We start from the raw sequence: 20,739 nt of genomic DNA on the forward strand, positions 1-20,739 counted from the left end.
TTTAAGCAGAAGAGTTGATGAATATGATTTATGGCAGTTGTATGCAACATGCACTGGCTCAGACTCAATCAAACTCATTCAAACTAATCCACAGATGTCTCATGAAACAAGGTCAGACAGTAATAGGATATGATGGGGAGGATGTGGCAATTTTGTCTACTCTAGAGTCTAAACCCACTGCAGGCATTTTGTAGACACATGGCAGTAGGCCTGCTCTTACATGTGTCATTGAGAGAATATGATGAAATATGATGTTTGTGCAGTGGTTGCTGTGGGTACATGTGTCCTCTCATGCATATGGACATTCTCAAGTCTAAGTCACTTTAGAAGAAAAGGGTGAAAGGCATGGACCCTATACTGAAATCCCAACTGTAGCGTGACACACTCAATAGCCCTTAATGTTATGGAGGTGTAGTAGTGTACGTTTGAAAGCTGGAGGAGCAGTAGTCATGTCCTACCCTGAGCTGAGTCTCATAGGCTTCAGAGAGACAGGGTAATATTTCTAAATTAAATGAGCTTTCTCAAGAGGACGGCAAGTTTCTCTGACGAAGTGGGGAGCAAAAGCGCATGAGAGAGAGAGAACGACAGGGGAAGCAGTAAGAACAAGCAGAGAGAGAGAAGCGAGATATGGGAGAAGTCTCTTCCATTGAGGAATGTTGGGTTGCTTAGCAACATCTGAAAAGTCGTTTCTCAAATTCAATTCAGGTTTGTTCTCCTCTCTCTCGCTTTCTGTTGAGTTGGTGGTATTGTCAACGCTTCAGAAGAGTGAAGAGTGACGGACAGCAGTGAGCAGAATAGACACAGGGACGTGAGGTATATTTTTTTTCTATCACAAAGAAGAGAGTACAGAAAAACTATATGAACAGCAAAAAGCGAATCACTTTCTCACAGTTTACATGCACTTTAAAAGTTTGATTTCAGTAAAAACTAAAGCAATAATTTGTCTTTATAAAATGCACATGAACATTATGCCACTCTGTTCTTTTTTTTTTGAGAAGTTAGACTAACAGGCCTAGATCATGTGTTTGTAGCTTGGCTTTCATCCATATACATGTTACTCACACTACAATTGGTCTTGGCATAGAGTGCTTCTGAAAAAGAGAAGCGATGTGCAATGCGTATTCAATAGTTCAATTACTGATCTAATTACGCATTGTGTCATACATACTTAGACAGATAGCTTGATTATGACTGTTCATGTAGATGTATTTACTATTTCTGTTGCGCACTTACACAAATGATCTAACACACTAGCAGAATACAACAAACCTTTCATATGTTACAGAGAATGGATTTTTGAGAACAGTTGATGATATATCACCCAAACAAGAATTGGCACAAAATAACCAGTCAAAACACAATAGCAGCACAAAGCTGAATCTGAATGTATTCAAAAAGACTGAATTAATTCCATCAGTATGCACCATAATCCCTCACTGTAGTGATGGGGTGACACCTAGTGTTGACAAATAGAACTGCAACTTGAAATGTCCACTCTTAAAGGGATGGTTCAGTAGCCAAGTACCTAAACATTTAACATCTGATTGTCTAAAAATAGAAAACAGAAAATTCCAAACGACCTAGGGATGCAAAATACTTGACCTTTTCTCAAATTTTGCCATTTTGAATTGAAAATATGCTATAATTTATGTAATTAATAACTGAATGAGACTAGACAAAGAACTAATTTGCACTTTCAACATATTAGGCATACGAATATGAGTGAACGTGTGCATATTTTAAAGTCACCCATGATTGGGTAAACTGGCAATGTGCGTTATCGCACAGACCAAAACAAAAACAGACATTACGACACGGAACGCACATTTCAAAGTAAAAATAACAGCCTGAGCAATGTTTTTCAGAGAAACGAGTATGTGAACTTAGCATGTTTCCTAAATAATTATCTGCAAACATATTATGGTATTTTTATGCTTTAGTACAGTCAAAAACGTATATAAAGCACCTTTAAAATGAAATATTATTTGCAAATTTGATTATTGTACAACTAAAATCACCAGTGCATTTGCTGAACTATGTTAATATGTGTGTTTCATACTCACAAGCTTCTTTGAGTTTCTCCTTGTCGTAGTGAAGAGCTTCATAATCATGCATACTGATACGGCTCACTCTGATCCGTAACCGCTCTGGAAATGGTTGCTGACTACTGGATGGAAAAAGAATTCAGTTAGAAAAATCATACAAACAAAGGATGTAGGCTACACCAAAAATTGAGGCTTTCGGAAACAGCTGTGTGTAATAGCGGGTATGCTGTCTTGGCTAGGTACAGTGTCTCACAGTTCACTAAATGGCACTGCTGTCGCTACACTAATTAAATCTGTCTCCACTTCCGATATTTAGCTTTTTAACTGTGGTTTCATTATGGACCTATCTGCTGTCAATACAATGCATTCACCTCAAAGCGGTCAGGTGTGAAATTAACAAAACCTCAGAGAGAGAGAGAGAGAGAGAGAGAGAGAGAGAGAGAGCGATTACCTAATTGCAACAGGACTATGCAAGATTGTCTGTCCTTAGCAGCCATTTATGAGGGTAATTTATTCAATTCAAGCTTCAAGGAAAAGAAATGAGACTGAGGGAGCGAATAAATCACACTAAATTTTCACACTTTCAGTAACAGCTCAATAGAGAATGACATCAATCCAGCAGTTTAAACTTCTGCTCACTTGACTTTTTATTAAACACCAGCTCATACCAAGTGTATGCGTGTGTGGGTTTATGCACATTTTGGTGATGTTGCCCATTTAAAGTGCCGTCATGCTCTTTAAATCTCATTCGAAAATGGCAGACCTTCTGTTTAATATCATATACACAGAAGGGGTGTCGCAACATACCGGTATTGATGACAACTGAAATATTTAAAAGATGAAATATTAATATCATGTTAACACTACACATATGATAAAATCATAAATAATCCAGTGCCAGTAACTGGAATTCAGCAGCAATAACATAGTACTACTGTCAAGAAAAATCATGACGGAGGAGTTGACATAAAAGCGAGACACTCTACCCTCACACGGAAAAAAGTTGGGTGCGGGTGTTTCTGTTAGACACCCTAGCGAAGTGCCGATCAACAATCGAACTACACTTGTATTTTGAGTGTGCTTTATTGACTAAAAAGAGAAAACACAAAAGTAAAAAAAAATAAAAAAAAATTCGAATGGATATGTTCTATACATAATGCATTTTTATTGTTTAGTAAATATTTTTTCCTGTGACCCGTGGAGTGAAAATGTGATATCGTGACAGCGCTAATCTACATCCAGGAATGAGTGTGGTCGTCACATAAGTTGTACTCACTCATTGAGCAGTGGTATAGATGTGCGTCTCTTGGTTTTCTGCACCATGTTGGCCTGGTTTCGAAGGGAGATGTGAATAACAGATGGCGCTAGTTTGCAAGGCTCGCCGTCCACCTGCATGGGGATTGGCTTAAAGGTGGTAAGGGTGACTTCACGGCACTGATTTAACCTCTCACCGTGACCTCCGACCTGCAGTGTGGCCTATATTCACAACAAACAAAACAGGGAATGTAAATTCACCAATCCAACTTTAAAAACTCACTTCAAACTTATCCAATCAGGTAAAACATACCAGTGACGTCATTGTGAATCCAATGACCTCAATGCAGCCATCATCATGACGCTGAGGCTCAAAGTCATGATGCTCACTTGGATTGCCCCATGGCATAGTGCCCGCACAGTACCTGCGATTAACATGAACATCAAAATGTACACTTCACACAAACAGATCTAGAGCTGAGTGACAAGTTGAGCAATGGTAAGAAATGTTTCTTTAGCACAAAATCAGCTTATTAGAATGATTTCTAAAGGATCATGTGACACTCAAGACTTGAGTAATGACTGATGAAAATTCAACAACAAGTTGTAGAAAAAAAGATTTTGTGCATTACCTGGGGATATTGAGAAAGACCAGGCATTGCAGCTTCAAATCCTGGACTTTCGAGGTTAAATCAGTGCCATCACACTATAGAGAATGAGAGAGAGAGAAGAAAGCGGCATAAACTGATTAAGTCAGCAGAACAAACCAACAGTCAGCAGAAAAAAAGGTTTCAACACAAATTTAGACACACTACCTCTCAGAGCTCAAGAGCCCAAAGCTCAAGAGGAAGAAACACAAAACAAACAAACAAACAAGCATGCAAATATAGAGACTTAGAGTCAAAATAAAAAAAAACACAGCATATTCATTTGCATTTCAAAACACCCTGGCATGCACACATATTTCCTCTCTTGTTCTGCACAAAGGAGTTGTTCTGTACGTACCACCACTCTAATGTGTTTAGCCAGGTCTTTGGAGCTGCCCATCAAGAAATCAGAAAACGCTGTCTGTAGAAAAAGGAAACCTCATTTACATCCATCATCACCAAACCACTGTCATATTTATTAATGTTGCAGTTAACACAGGGGTAAGCAATTATTATAGCTGTGAAGTAACGGAAGTAGCGAAAGACCATTGTGACATACATTCAAATGAAACTGATTATTGTAAAGAATGTAGGGCGGTTGTAGATTGGATGGAGGCAGATGAGAATGCAAGCTTGGAGTACATTTTATGAAAGGGGCGGGGCTTAATTTGACAAAATGATTGGAATCATCAAGTCCGGAATATGTTAGTTTCACCGGTAGAACAAGTTTGGTTACGAATTACAAGGTCAAAACAATTTATGACATACATGGAGGAATCGTTCACAATAAGATTGATAACGTATTTAGAAAATAGTTAATAGATAACGTATTTAGAAAATAATATGTGTGTTTCACTTACCCCTGCATAAAACATTTTGTTTCTGAATCGGCTGTTAAATTTCTCAGGGTTGGCCTCTGAGGAGAAAGAGGACAAACCATCATTAATCTCAATAAGCACCAATCAAATCTGACCTCATAGAAGAAACTCAATCCTTTACTCTCACACAACCGCAGTCTGGCTAATAAACAGTCACAGACCAGCGCCTTTACACCAACCTCGAGATTCGTGGAACTCTAAAGTCACATGAGCATCAAACCCAAGGCTGAAGTAGTTATTGAAGACGTCTAGAGGGAGCTGTGGCGCAAAGAAACATCAATCACTCTTCAGCTGCTTACACACTGACACAAATCATAAAGCATGTAAAACAGCACTGCAGGCGAAGCTCTTACCTTGTCCGTCACCTGCTCGTCTTTTTCCTCTTCCGCATCCGAGTTGGGCTTCACAATAAGATTCCATCGATCCAGCTGTACAATATTCCCATCCTCAACGTGAGACAGGATTTTACTCAGAGGTTCATCTGTGTAACCCTACATGCATCCGGTTGTACAAGAAATGCCCATTCAGTAAAAAATGCTTACAAATGGATAGTGAGCAGACTATGCTACATAAATTGCATTAAAATGCATTATGGAGGAACATGATAAGATGTTCTGATTGCTTGGGATAATTGTGTGTGAATGTGCATATTTCTGACGGAAGTTCCACTCACCCCACCCCAGTTTAGCGTCCTAGCAAGGTCATTTCCTGTGCCCAGAGGAAGTACTGCCACAGCAGGAGAAGGATTTAGCTGCAGCTGATCAAGAGCAGACAAGATCCAGCCCACCTGATACCGAGCAGAGAAAAAACGTCATTTGAAAAATCCATAAACAGTCCCCATCACATGCAAAATGGCTAAAAGCATATAGTACTTAAATAACAACATAGTTAGTTAGATATCTTGTTTTGTAAAATCACATCAACCCAGAGAACCACGCAGGAAAAACTCAATATGAATATATGCAGTGTTTAACTTAGAAAACTGCAGTTCAGCTTTTCAGCAGGGTGGATTTAAACTCCTTATTTCAGTTGGGCTTAAGGCATTTTTCCTAAACTTCTCTCTCATGGATCAAAGTCAGTATATGAAATATGACTGCGTTCAGATCCCACTTTAACACTCTTAATTACTCACACAAATGGATTACGGAGATGTGACAGCATGGGGTAAACCAGGACACACACATCAGCATTACATGTCAGAAAACTCCTCAAACACGTGACTCATGAATAGAGTTCACAGTATTATGACTCAGGAGAATCATCTCTTCCTCTGCTTACAGTCTGGAAGATAAGACTGCAGTGCCACCCCATGCTGGAGGGGTTCATAATTCCTATATAAACCATTCACAGAATATCTACACAAGGTTATCAAGACTGTGTTTGCAGATTGTTGCCACACACACACACACACACACACATTCACTCACCGTGCCATCCCCACCACAGGCTAAAATTCTCAAGTTGTGAACTTTGCGGTACATCTCCAAGCTAAAAAAAAAAAAAATACCCATGAACATGCATGTAAAAAACATCAATGCATGATGCAACGTATAACAAAATAATCACAATGTATTTTTTTACCAAATCACACAGCCTTATACCGTAAAGAAATACTTTACAAAATAAAACAAGTAGTGTGACCATTAACTAATGTGTGATCAGAGAACCATGAACAACTTCAAATCTTGAGTAGCACTTATAAAATATGTCATAGGAGTTAGGCTGACAAAAAAGTTTGGGAAGCCCTGTTCTGAATCATTAAACATGCAAGTACTGACCCTTCCTGAGGACCCCCCTGACTGAGATCAAAGACCTGTCGAGGGTTCAGATACCACAGAAAGGACTGGATGATTTTAGCTCCCTGATAGAGAGAGAGAGAGCAGAAGGGAAATAGTTTATAAAGGTGATTATTATTTTTATGGTTTATTTAATTGTTGTTAATATAATTATTATTATTGATATAGAAGGTAAATATAATACCTGGTTTCCTCCACTCTTTGGGTTTACAAACACCAGCAGTGGCTTCATTAGTTGAGAGGGAATAGGTCTCACTATGAAGGGCTTCCATCGAGCCTCCTAGAAAGAAAGAAAGAAGGAAAGAAAAAAAGAAAGAAAGAAAGAAGGAAGGAAAGAAAGAAAGAAAGAAAGAAAGAAAGAAAGAAAGAAAGAAAGAAAGAAAGAAAGAAAGAAAGAGTAGGGGTCTAAAACTCTAAAGTCCAAAAACAGGTTGCTTCTTTAATTCTATCATCCTCTGGCAAACAAAAAGTAATTTAATAAATAACAAAATAGTTAAATAAAACTTGTTCTCATACCTCTGCTCCTTTCTTGCTGGATTTGCGTTTGAAAGACGCTCGTTTCTTCTTTTTACTTGACTTTAGTGAGGACTGCGATTAAAAAACAGCACAATAACATTACTCAAAAGCACAAGTTCAACACATTCCTTAGAAACTTTTTATGCCGAAATCTCCACTGGTAGTTTTCCAGTGTGTTTTTGAGCATTTAAAATCCATGCAAAGCACAGCACAGCACATTATATTCTCATTTAGTACTGAACAGCTGTTTAATGCCGTATGTACTTTATACATTTTGTTTTTAAACAATCCAGGGAAGACAACAACATTTCTTTAGCAGAACAATGCTTAAACAATGCTTTTGTGCAAGTAAGTAATACAATGCTGTTTTGAAAATTTACAGAGAGTTCCTTAGGGTTTGCACTGGCATCTAGCATTTTATATGACATTTAGCCATAGAGAGGCTGATAGCACTGCTAATTTACAGAGCCACCTAATTTAATACAGTTTGTAGGGTTTCCCCCATTAAATTGGCCATGCAACAACCATAATAGAGAAGCAACAGAGTGCCGTGTATACCTGAGGTCGGCGAACCCGTATGATCCAGGTAGGAGGTACTATAACAGCGGCGTGTGCTCCTAATGAACACGGTTCTTCTATCTGCTGCAGCATAAAGCATGTCACCTTATTATGATACTGCAGACAGGCAGAGAAAGAGAGGAAAGTTACACACATTTGAATACTCTACAATACTAAAACACACCAATGCATTCAGCCTAAAAGAGACTTACTGCTTGTTTGCACCAGGAGCAGCTAATGGCTACAATCTCTTTACTGTGAAAGGCAAATTTCTGCTGAAACCCCTGTAGGTGGAGATCAGACTTTGTTATAGACTTCAAAAACTTAAGATTTCATTCATTAGCTTTCTGAAATGCGATAAATCTCATTTCTCATACACACAGTGGTGGCCAAAATTATTAGAACACCTGACATCTGAAAATATTGACCTTTTTTTGCCTCCAAAACATGATTTTATTTCATAATGTTCATGAAACATGCAGATGGTTGCTCTGACCATCAAATATCAGATGAAGTGAGTCATTCTGTTTTTATCCACTTTTAACTTTAATATTTGGGATGTCCACCTTTTGCAGCAATTACAGGAGCACATCTCTCTGGCATAATGTCATTATATTTCCTCTGAGAACTTCAACACTAATGTTATCCCATGCGTTCTTCTACTGAAGCCAAAGGCTTTCCTTTGAATGTACAATAGATCTGTCCAGTTTATTTTCCAACTCGCCCCAAATGAGCTCAATGGGGTTGAGGTCCGGACTTTGAGGGGGCCAGTCCATAATTTTCAATGTTCCAGCAGATTCCTTCCGTCGCAGGTAGTACTGTCAATAGTTAGAAGAGTGTTTCGGGTCATTGTCCTCTTGGAAAATAAATCCAGGCCCAATAAGACGACTCCCAGAAGCAAAGTGTAATTTTGGCCACCACTGTATGTCTAAACACCGTTATCGTGATCCATTCTACCCACCTTTCCACACTGTTTGCATTTGCCCTCTTGTCTTCTCCGATGGACCCAGTGGTGTCGCACTATTGCAGGCTGTCATAAAAACAAGACACAAGATCTCATATAGCTTTCCCATCCATAGATGACAATATGTTTTAAAATATAACATTAAACCAGTTTAATGTTGTGAGGTTACGCTGTGGGGCCAAGATCAAATCGAGTTAGGGATATGGTGTGACACATGAACAGGAGCAGGCGGCAGAACAGAAATCATGGGAATAGAAGACCACTGGAGATGTATTTAAACACTGTGTAAACTTATGTGTCTCAACCCCCCATATATATGGCGAATAAAACAGATTCATTTGTAAATTTAAAGATAATTCACCACTGGCATTTATGGGCCATTAAAAAAACTTGGCTAGCCATGCAGCAAAAAGGATTTATCTTGTTGTTTTTTTATTTAACCGGTGCTACATGACTAAAGAAAACTGATAAAAATAATAATTTAGTTTTTACAAAATCCCTGGAGCTGTAAAAAACTGACAAATTTTGTTGACAAATAAATGAAGACAACTCTGTGCAGGTATTACACATTGTTCATTTACATATACTACTGACATTGTTGATTTTCAACAAACTTTGTATTGTTACAAACCAACCCTTTCATTCATTTTTGTGAAACTCCTCCTAACATATATTTGTTGATCACACTATTTATTCATGTATTTGTTTAATTTAGTAAACTTCTTTAAACTTATTTTTGGATCAACATCTATTTACTTGGAAATATGAAACAATTCTAACTGCATAGGGTTAAGGTTAGTTTGTATCAATTGTAATTAGCTTTATTTAAATCAACAGAAAATGTACAAGCCCTCATTTAGATAGCCAAGTAAAGGTGTGGTCATAGTTGGGTGAGATTGTGTGATACCTGTGTGATAGAGGTGTGTGCACTATATTTAGCTGCAGCACCTCTCATTTGCTCCAAAGCATGGCGACCTCTGAAAGCTCTGCGTCGCCAGGTGCGCTAACCCACCAAGGCAAGATGAGAGACAGGAAGAGAAAGGGCACACAGAGGAGCAGAAACGCAATGGAGAGATAGGGATGAGGAGACGAGGGGTGGATTACAGCAGTGGGCGTGACATAGGGGACGTGTAAAAGGAAAAGAGGGTAAAACGGGTAAAATCAAGATTTAAAGATGTAAACAGCAAACAGCATGTGTAAAACAGTCTGGGGTCATTTAGACATCTGCATAGCACTAAATTTAAACTTAGAAATAAAAATGAGGAGCTATTTATCTTAAAATGTTAATGCATAAATAATAAAAAATACAATGACAAAAAAACTGACTTTCAGCACACCACTGTTGGCTGTTTATATCAATCTATGAAGGTTTTACAACAATAAATTTGACAGAATTGGAAAATAGGCAGAATGGGAGAGATATTAAGAAAACAAAGAAGGGAAGAGGAAACGAAGAAACTCACTTCTCGGATATTCCGCGATCCTGACTCCCTGAAAGATGGTTTACATCTGAAGTTTATCTGAAAGACAAATAAAAAATCTAATCATCTACAATACTATTAAGTATTTACCCTAAATGAAACCTCAACAGCTCAGTAGCTCATCAAAACCACAAAACTGTTGGATTGTTTTCCAGAAAACATGCTCAGATTTGGAGATTTCCCATTGAGATTAACATTTCTATAGGGGGTAAAGGAGATGTTTTGTATTTAAAAAAAAAAATGTATATGAGAACAGAACAAAAACCAAAAGCACCACTTGCCTTACCATCTTCTCTGAGTTTGTTAGCCTGGTTAGTGAGAAGTATGATTAAAAATAATCCCTGATCAACCATCATTTCACCACAATCAGCCCCACATACCAGACATAAACTGTCAAAGACACCAGCCAGAATCAGAACTGAGAACACACAGAACCTGTGCCTCATGGATCAAATAAAATTCGACCCAACAACCTGAAATTGAGTTGCCCAATCAAAATGACAGTGATTAAGATACTAGTGAGAAAAAGAATATGGCTGGCAAGAAAACCTTTCTGCAGTATACGATTAGAACTTAAAATCAGTCAGGTTATCAAAAAGAGACAAAGGATGTCCCCTTCACAGTCTGGATAGACGGAGAGCTAAAGTGGCTCCAGATGATCACAGGACATTGTTATTTTGGGTGTTCTAGGTTTATCAGGCCAGAAAGTCACCAGTCTTTGCTAAAATCAGATTTGTGAGTGATCCATTAACCCCAGTTGAGTCTGAGAAAAAGCCAGATGGTTTCTCACTCTGAATGACGGCTCTTTGAGAGGCACCTCATCAAGCCCCTCCCCCTGATGCGGAGCATTCCAGTCCAATAACTGAAGGGATGAACACGTATGGTCTGTGATGCAGTGTCAGATCATGTCTCTACCTTTGTGTTGCCATTAGATACGGCACTCACCTTCTCAAGCTGTTCAATACAGATGGAGTGAACTACGATCTTGCAAGCAGCACATTTTTTCCGAGCAACAGACTTTTGCTGTGAAAAACAGGAAAAAAGACAGAATTAGATTCAGACTCAGACTGAGGTCACAGGTGACTCCACTTGATGCAAGTTTAATGGCCAAGACAATTAAATCAAAGGAGGTTGTTGCGCTCTCAGTTGGAAAAATTCTCTTTTCCTTCAGGTGCGTAGAACCAAAAAAGATAGACTTCAGCAAAACAGAAAAAATGGCTGGCCGTACACTGAATCCAAAAAAGACAGAAGTCTAGGAAACTACTACATTTATTTAGTCAATTGCATGGTGCAATAAAGTGCAAAGTGCAAGTGAGTTAAAACAGAGGAGCATGAGCAGACGTTTCAGCAGATGGCTATCCTCAGTGCTCCTGCACATAATTCAAAAGTTAAAAGTACAAATCCTATGCAGTGCATTCTGTGAGCAAGCCACCAGGGAGCAGCATTATACTAAGAGATAAAAATATAGGAGAAAAAAAAATGATGTATTCTCTTTTCCTTTTTTACCATCCATCTATTTCTATCCTCTCTCTCGGCTTCTTTTTGTATCTTATCCCATCCTTTATTCTCTGTCATCTCATTCAAGATATCTCATCTCACTTTTGTCCCTCTATTTACTCTCTTCTGTTTACTTATTCTTGCATAAAGAGGGAGTTATTTTGGCATTCCTTTATATACAGAACACACACTCACCAGTGACTTGGCGTAACAGTGCTGTTCTCCGACGTAACAGAAGTCCCCAGAGACATTGGTCTCGAACCAGATGTGCTCTCCGTACAGAGCTGATTCCTGCTCAAACACAAAGCATCAAATTAAATGTGAAACTGAAGAATGAAACAATAGCGCTATCTACAAGTACAATTAATGGAGATCTGAAGTCTAGATTATTTGGGTTTGTGTTACTCACACTCCAATCCACTGTGTTGCGGATTTCTCTGTCCGTTTCCCCCTTGGCCAACACTGCAGCACTGGGCTGGCATGAGAGGTGCTGGAGACCGGACTTTGCAATGGCCTTCCTACAAACAAACAAAATAGACAGGTCCCATAAAACATCAAACTATAATGATAGACAGAAATTCAATGTATAGCCCGCATGTACAAATACACACAGTAAATGTGTCTGGGATGAACAAAACCTTCAAATAACTTGAACTGAAATGGATGACAAAGCTGTTTTACAACTGAATCAAATTTGTTTCATAATTAATGAATTTTGCAACATCAACATAGTTATTGAACTAAACTGAATCAACACTTAAATTACTTGAGCTAAATAATTACAGTATTTTAGAGCTGATTTACAGCAGAATTTGAATTTGTCTCATATTTGGTATGTTTGCATCACTGATTCTGTTATTTTCCAGTTTATTACTGTGCAGGTGCTTTGAAATAATCTGTATTGTATAAACACCTAAAGGTGACTTGACTTGTTTAGGGGTGTGCCTCACATGTAAACCACAAAAAAACACTAAATATGCCTATGGAGAAGACAGATATTTCAGTTTGAAAATTGAAAGAAGCACGAGTAAAAAGAATAGAGAAACCGACAATACATTGAACCCTTGTGTTTAGCTGCAAAATTGATACTCATTAAATAATTCCACTGCTCTCAAACTCCACCAATCTTATTTCTTGTGCATACAATTGAAGGGAAAGTTCACTATTGTAAGTTTAAAAATGTCAGAAAGCTGAGAACACAAGAGCTTTTTTATGACAACTATAGAGGAATTACTGTTGGGGTGCTTGATATAAGGCTAGTATCAAGTTACATTAGGGTTGAAATAATTTAGTGCTCATGAAAAACTTTTTTTGCTTCTCTAATCATGGAATCATAATTGAAAAGGGACATAAACTCTCTCACACATCCACAGAAAACAAAATATTTAAGTGACAGAACAGTCCAAATAGCTTTCGTTTGTAAAGAAAAATGACAAACACACAAACATAAGACATACAGCTGTAGTTAGGGCTCTACATACGAGAGGAACCCACTCCATGTGTCAATCTGTGGGTTGTAGTAAGTTCCCTGCAGTGTGTGTGAAAGACCGAGATCTGGCCAGCAAGGGGAGTTGGTCCTGTACAGTGCAACTGATCCTCGAGCTGCAAGAGAAGTTCGCCTCCCTGCCCACAATCCACCCATATTAGACAGCCCGTATGTCTGACTGGTCCTACGGTAACGGCCATATAGCCCATTAGAGGCTGGGCTTCGATAAACAGCCTCAGCAGGAAGTAGGTGTGAGGAGTTTCGCCGCAGGCAACGTGGTGCACGGATGAGGGGGCGGTGCTGAATGCTTTCTCCTGCCAACAAACCATGAGCCAACCATGTCCGACACTTATCAGACTCGGTCTCTAAGTTCATCCCTGCTTGCTCGTGCTCTTCCTGACTACAGTCGCTATCAGAGAAAGAGGAGTATTCTTCGACACTCTTATCCTCCCTTTCATGGTCTTCGCTCATCTGCACCACACTAGCCAGGAGCAGTGACGGTCCCAGGAGCTGGGCGTGAATGCTGTGGTGTTTGGCAGCCTGTCTTCGTCGGATAGCGAACCGTGGGGTCAGGCAGGCCGTCGCACCGCTCGACCTCCTCCTAGTGAAGTGTCCTCTTCTGCGTTGCAAGACCCCCACATGTACGTTGCTGGTTTGGAGCTGAGCGCTAGACCTGCGTCTATGAGCCAGGCCAGCTGAGGGCAGGCCCACACTGGAGCGCCGACGTGCTTTACTCGCTGGAAGTGACACACTGGAGCGCCTGCGCCCAATTGGCTCACAGGCTTTCCGCCTGAAACGCAGGCCGAACAATGTTTCCATTGGATGCTATAGCCACGACTGATGTCTTCCACAGAGGATGCTGTGGGCGCAAGAGTGAGTCGGTCAGCACACACAATATTATACAGGCTACAACATACATGAACAAATGTGGTGTGACTGTCTCCATGAATGCAGTGCTGTCCCTTTGACCTTTGTTTAGGTGAAATAACAATGAGGGGATATCAGACCACCACCAAATCACTCGAATCAGCTCTATTTAATTCACATCAACTCTATTCTTCTCACCTGTGTGACCTATTTGATTTGATTTATACCTATATGAAAAAAACTGAAGAAAACCATCTGCCCTAATCCTCTGCATCTGAGTATCTGTCTGAATTGTAACCAAGAAAATGAAACCTCATTAAATCAGCAATGCTACGTAATCGACACATGATCACAACTGATTCAGGAGTATAATGTGGTCATGATATACCTGATGGCGCTCAGGTAACATTACCTGGAGAAAGTGTATCTAACAGCGATATTCATAGAAGTCATCTACACTCTGCCCACCGACTGACTTCTTAACAGTGCCCTTAAAGGGACACATTGGACCCCACTGACTTTCATTATATGGACAAAAGAAATACAGATTTGGAACAACATGAGTGAGAAAATGATGACAGAACTGTTATTTCACTGGCAATGTATCTCTGTAGGAAGTCTCTTATTAACACCTGTGCCTGAATTCTGCATCACTACTCAGAACAGTACAACTCACTACTGAAAATAAAAGACACATAGAATGCAAAAAGTATGACTTAAAGCTTACAGACTACATTAATGCCACAGAGAAATTTAGTGGGAGAACAATAATCAGAAGATGTGAGAAGATGTGTTTATCCATAGTATATAGACCTCCATCTGATTTCAACAGTATGATTATTAGACATGTAAACTACAAAACACTAACTATTTAAACACATGATCATAATTATGAACACATGACCCTCCAATGAACCACATGAAAGAGATATTATATAGAGAGAATAATTAGATGTTTCTTAAACAGTGTAATGCACAGTATCGCTATATTTAACAAAAACACAGGAATCTAACAAAAAAAAGAGTATTATTGTAATTGAATACACAGACTCAATACAATAGTACTTCATTTTTCTGAACAACACCAGAAGTGTGTGGATTAATTTCTGCAGGCTTTAAAAAGGTTGTATCTTAACCAAGCACCACAGTTTGATTTTGTCTGAAAAGTTTCATAAGTCACATGATCTCACAGGCCTTATCAGATTCCCACACTGGTAAAGGTCACCACCAGTGAGTAACTGTTTGTCAAAAATACACAACATTACAGGCACATTGTTCTATAATGCAAATAAATGATGAGAGAAGAAAAATTCATACTGTAAATATGCATTTTCCATAAATAGAAGTCCACGAATATCAATTTAAGCAAGAATTTTGCAAGATAATGCAGCCAAGTCTGTGATATACTCTTGTGTTCATCCCAAACGATCAGAGCAGTCTTTAAATTTTGTGCAATTTTTGCCGATTTTCTACCCGCTTTGTATTGTTACTATGTCATTAGTGATGAATGATGAACGATATTTGCCTGTCTCTGCGTTACCTGGACTGAGAAATTCACTTTTGTTTGTCAGCAAAAGTTTTGCAGTTTGACAGGCTTTTGTGAAAACTACAGATTATACTGTCTATTATAATGTCTTCTCTTTAAACAGCATTATGGTAAAATTAAACCCAGTATAGCAACAGCGATGGCGTTTTGCTTCGCAATGTTGGCCGGAACTGACAGAACAGCAGTTTGGCCTAAAACACTTTGTTTGTAGTCAAGTAATCCAGTTTGAAATGATGCCTTCAAACACAGAGGCACATTTTCCATTGTGGCATTCTCTTGTGGCAATATTAATAATATGCATAAGATTTTAGTTACACTTCCCACTGTAATTTTTAGATGCATCTTTTCATCTCTGTGAGTGATAATGAAACTAAGAGAATTTTAGCATTTTACTTGAAGCATAAACTATGAGCATATCCAAACTAATAACATTTTCTTTTCCTTTAGTGTTTTCTATTTATAGGCTACAATATTCCATTCCATTTTTATATGCACATGCATCCACCTTTATTTCTTATAAGAAAACACTGTCATGTTTCATAACATATAATGATGGTTTATGTTTATTATGCAAACTGCTAGTCTGTCTGTCCCAAATATCCCAAACATGTGTTGCTGGTCTTATATAATTTCATCTTCTGTCATACTGCCATTCTATATCCACTGTGAAACGGAGAGATGGAGGCACAGAGGAAGTATGCGGGTCTGTTCAAAAGGGCCTACCTACAATAAGGAATAAGACACGGAACTACTCAACACACACTCAACTCTGTTACAGCACTCAGAGGTCTGTGGACTGAAGTCAGCAGAGAAAGAGAGGGTGAGAGAGACTGGCAATTAGGTTTGGATGACTCATGTAAGGTGAGGTTGTTAGACCGACTTGTAACTGGAAACTTGACTCATTCAATTCAAATAACACAAACTAAGTACAGAAAGACAAAAACTCATGCACAACATGGTCGGCTACCTGGCGACACCCCAGGATGACAGCTAGAGAGAGAGAGAGAGAAAGAGAGAGAGGTAGCCTACATGCATTCAGCAGCTATGTTTAATTTCTTACATCTTACGATTTAGATAATTTAAAAATTATATTATTATTATTTTGACATATCGAGGCTTGACAGTGCAAGCATTTCACCCGCATTTGCAACTAAAAATAGACGGGTGCAAACTGTACAATGTATTTTGAAGCATGTGCGCGAAAAAAAAATCCCTGCGGATTCGTTTTTTTATATGTATAAGATCATAAAAATCCTGACCGTGGTGCTGCTGTGCGTTCTACAGGCTTCCATATGTTGTATACAGTTGTAAGAATACATAGGCTCTAGGCTGAATCTGAAATCGCCCCCTAAACCCTCAATCACTATTCCCTACTTTAGTCCACTCAATAACGTCCACAGTGGTTTCTGACACCACTACAAATGGCTGTCCCTTCTATTTAAGGGTATAGGGGGCGATTTCAGATTCAGACATATTTTATCTCCCTCATCTGAATTTGAATGAGCATCCTGCAATAATAAAGCATAGATATAGACAAATAGACAAATTAAACTGATGTACCAAACTAAAACTGAAATAAACAACAAAAAACTAAATTACTTTCAACTAAAATGAAAATGAAAGCAGAAAATATAAAATTTCAATTCAATTCAAAATATGAATAAAAAATATAATTGTATCTCAGTAATGCCAAAATAACACTAGTATGGCAAAATCATATAAGGCAAAAATAGTTAGTTGCGCCCTTAAAGTTTCTAGATGCGCTTCAAAAAAATGTCAATTTAGGTGCACAGGCGCTCCTTGGGAAAAAAAGTAAGCGTCAAACCCTGCATATACTCCAATTAATTTGAACTGTCTGTGATACCTAAATATTTAATTTCATGTGAAACCCTCTCATGTTGCTGCTGATGCTAAAACGTCAATTGATGCCAATAGAAAGAGTTAGTGTATAAGTTTGTGTACAAACAGAAACTTGCACAAGATGGAAACATACACAAGCTCAGAAATTTGTTGTCAGCAGCACTGCTGAACTTGCCAAACCATGTTGAGATCAACACAGACTGAGATACATTCACACACACACACACACACACACACACACACACACACACACACACACACACACACACACACACACACACACACACACACACACACACACACACACACACACACACACACACACACACACACACACACACACACACACACACACACACACACACACACACACACACACACACACACACACACACACACACACACACACACACACACACACACACTCTCTCTCTTGCTCTCATAACTGCATATCAATGGCTCAAGCCTCTGATAGCTCTCAAATTACCGCCTTGGGTATGCATTATTTTTTAATAATGCAATGGCCCATCGTAAATTACTTCTTACATAATTATGTACAAGCGTTAAAAACCTCAAGCTTTTATTTTGTCGGTAAATCGCAGGGAGTGTTTCTGTGTTTTGTTGACAAGAGGTTTACAAATGCTTTTCATTCCATATCTGGTTCATAAAAATAAAAATAAATCTGTAAACTTGAATGTGAAAAGGAATCATACACACTACATGAAAGTGTTGCATCCCATTTGCCTGGAATGAATACGGTCGAAATCCCTTTGTGAATTATTTTTACCGAAATGATAACACGTGTCTGGTGTTATTGTAGAGCAGCATTTACTTTAAATTGAGCAGCTGAATACACTCTATCAGTGCTTCACTTTGAAACATGCAGAATCAGAAGAATCAGAAAGAGCTTGCCAAGAATGTTTACACACATAAGGAATTTGTCTAAGTGACAGGAGTTTCCAGTGCAGAATAAAGTACAGACATAGTGCAGACATGTACATTGAAATTAGGCAATAAAATGGAATATAAAAAAAACATTATATTATTAAGTTAAACATTTTTTTAAATAAATTACAATACAGTAAAGATTTATGAATGTACAGATGCTGCTTGCAAGTGTACAATTCTGAGATGTTATGTACAAATGTACGGTTATCAGAATATTTAATTAAATAGCAGTTTTATGCACTTTGATTTTCACACTTAACCATGTCTTATTTCGATTATCAATGCAAGTAAATCTAAGAAAGTTTTACTGCAAATACAGATAATTTGCGCTGACACCTTTCGTGTAAACGCAATGCGCCATATAATGAACATCATAACACGGAATTCTTACACAATTCAAATGTTTGAATCTTTAATGCTGCCAGTAACCAGACCATGTTACTCAAAAGAACACACAAAATGCATCTGTGACAAGTGCAAAAAAAGACATTTTCACGCAAAAGTGTTTGTTGGCCAAAATATATGAAAACTTGGTCATTTCTAGTGATTCATCATAGATTTCAACCATTCTCTTAATTATTTTCCCTTATGATATAAATGACTTTGCAGTGCATACCATCATTGTCTCCCATCAGCTCTGCCCTGTCTAATGTCAATGTCATGTCTATACGCTATGGCATTACTGAAACAAATTGTGAAAAACTGGAAGGATCTATTGTACTCTGCACATTGTGCACACTGAACATCATTAATGAGACCCTGCATTCCTGCATGTCTCAAATTAATCTCTACACAACCTGTCACTTCACCCTTTCAAGCATTTTAGGCTGTTTGTTCTCCAAACAGAACATACACAACTGCACCAGATTACACTCGTGTCTTAAATGCGTGTGTGTGTGTGTGTGTGTGTGTAATCCAGTAGAGCTAATGCTTATACCATGACCAGATTAAAGCCCTATCTGAGAGCAAGAAAGAAGGAGAGAAGATGGCGTGTGGGTGGGTTAGTGTTGTGTGATAAACTGCTGTGGTCTCATAATCAAAGGTTAAGGTTGCTGAACAGGCTACTTTAAATAGAAACTTCACATTTAACATTTCCTCAGCAAAACTTTACGCATATGCACAAATGACAAAACAAACACTCTACTCTGTTGTGGTATAACAAAATGTTTAACAGGTTAGTTTTAAAATGTCTACTTCTATAAATCACTATATAGGATATTGTATTAAAGTGGGGGACAAAAATCAACAATTAAAATAAAATCCTAAATTATTATAAATGCTAAGTATATAAATAAAATAAATAGAAAAACCACTACAAATCTATGAATCTTTTGATTCTAAAAGAATATGAAATGCTAGAGGTTAATTTAGGCATCTCAACATAATAATGCACAGTATGAAAAATTCGATTTATCCTGAGATTTGATAATTAGACTTAACAGCATTAACTTATTTGTGTTTAAAAAAAGAAGCATTAGCTGATGGCAAAGCGAATCTAAATGTGAAAATAGGGAAATGAGAATGAATTTATATTAGTGACAAAAGCACACAACTGCAGCCAGTTGAAATTGTTTAAAGGGGTGGTAAACCACGATTTCACTATTCTAACTTTAGCTAACGTGTAATGTTGCTGCTTGAGCATAAACAACATCTGCAAAGTTACAACGTTCAAAGTTTAAAGCAAAGGGAGATATTAGCTTTAAAAGAAATCAGTTTCTAAGAACTACAGCAAACGGCCAGTAGGCGACTACACACATTCCTCCAGGGTTGGTGACATCAACAGGCTCAATATTTACATAAACCCCTCCTCCGAGAATATTAAATAAGGGGGGGGGTGAGGCCATTTTGTATCGCGGCGGTGTTGTGGTATAGTTAGGCTGGAGTGTTGTTGCCGCGATGCCAAGGAAACGCTGTTATATTCATCCGGATTGCAGGTCTGGGGTACTTGCTCTGTTCAGCCTTCCTTGGGACGGGGGTGCGTTGCAGAGCGTTTAACATACAGCATGGAATATGCACATGTGTGTTTGAGTCAGCGGGGAATCAGGCGCACACAGGGCTCCTGCAGCACATCTAACAGAGGAAAACATCCACCGTCTTCGCGATTTCAATGCCAGATTTGCACAACGTCAGCTGCGTGAAAAAAACACTGCCAGTGCGTGGATGCACGACGCGCGCGCTGCACATTTCACGGAGGACAACACAAACTTCCACAAACTTCGCGAGTTCAATACAGGATATGCACAACGGCTTGTCCTGAAAGCTGGATTTACAAACAGAAGCTGTTCACGGGCCACAACCTGTAAGTCTGATTTATTTTTCATCGATGTGTTTTCCTGTAATAGGTTGTAGCAAGGAAGTAAACAGATGACAGCGCTGTTCTGCAAACCAGTCTGTTA

The 20,739-nt window shown here is 38.5% G+C and overlaps 1 protein-coding gene across 1 annotated transcript in view; it reads right to left on the reverse strand.

Moving 5' to 3' along the window:
* dgkza (diacylglycerol kinase, zeta a) overlaps positions 1-20,739 on the reverse strand; it is a 59,040-nt gene that overhangs the window by 25,636 nt on the left and 12,665 nt on the right. The window contains exons 2-24 of the mRNA XM_079803749.1: positions 13,118-13,981; positions 12,046-12,154; positions 11,832-11,927; positions 11,085-11,162; positions 10,930-11,001; positions 10,122-10,178; positions 9,566-9,661; positions 8,656-8,724; positions 7,907-7,978; positions 7,695-7,811; positions 7,137-7,208; positions 6,805-6,900; positions 6,603-6,685; positions 6,252-6,312; positions 5,498-5,611; positions 5,178-5,315; positions 5,004-5,082; positions 4,807-4,862; positions 4,305-4,367; positions 3,932-4,005; positions 3,613-3,724; positions 3,322-3,521; positions 2,060-2,167 (exon numbers count right to left, since the gene is read on the reverse strand). Of these exons, the coding sequence (XP_079659875.1) occupies positions 2,060-2,167; positions 3,322-3,521; positions 3,613-3,724; positions 3,932-4,005; positions 4,305-4,367; positions 4,807-4,862; positions 5,004-5,082; positions 5,178-5,315; positions 5,498-5,611; positions 6,252-6,312; positions 6,603-6,685; positions 6,805-6,900; positions 7,137-7,208; positions 7,695-7,811; positions 7,907-7,978; positions 8,656-8,724; positions 9,566-9,661; positions 10,122-10,178; positions 10,930-11,001; positions 11,085-11,162; positions 11,832-11,927; positions 12,046-12,154; positions 13,118-13,941 (2,846 nt within the window). The 5' untranslated portion in view covers positions 13,942-13,981. The remainder of the gene's footprint in view (positions 1-2,059; positions 2,168-3,321; positions 3,522-3,612; positions 3,725-3,931; positions 4,006-4,304; positions 4,368-4,806; positions 4,863-5,003; positions 5,083-5,177; positions 5,316-5,497; positions 5,612-6,251; positions 6,313-6,602; positions 6,686-6,804; positions 6,901-7,136; positions 7,209-7,694; positions 7,812-7,906; positions 7,979-8,655; positions 8,725-9,565; positions 9,662-10,121; positions 10,179-10,929; positions 11,002-11,084; positions 11,163-11,831; positions 11,928-12,045; positions 12,155-13,117; positions 13,982-20,739) is intronic.

Source organism: Gobio gobio, assembly GCF_949357685.1.
Source record: "Gobio gobio genome assembly, chromosome: 2".
NCBI lineage: Eukaryota > Metazoa > Chordata > Actinopteri > Cypriniformes > Gobionidae > Gobio > Gobio gobio.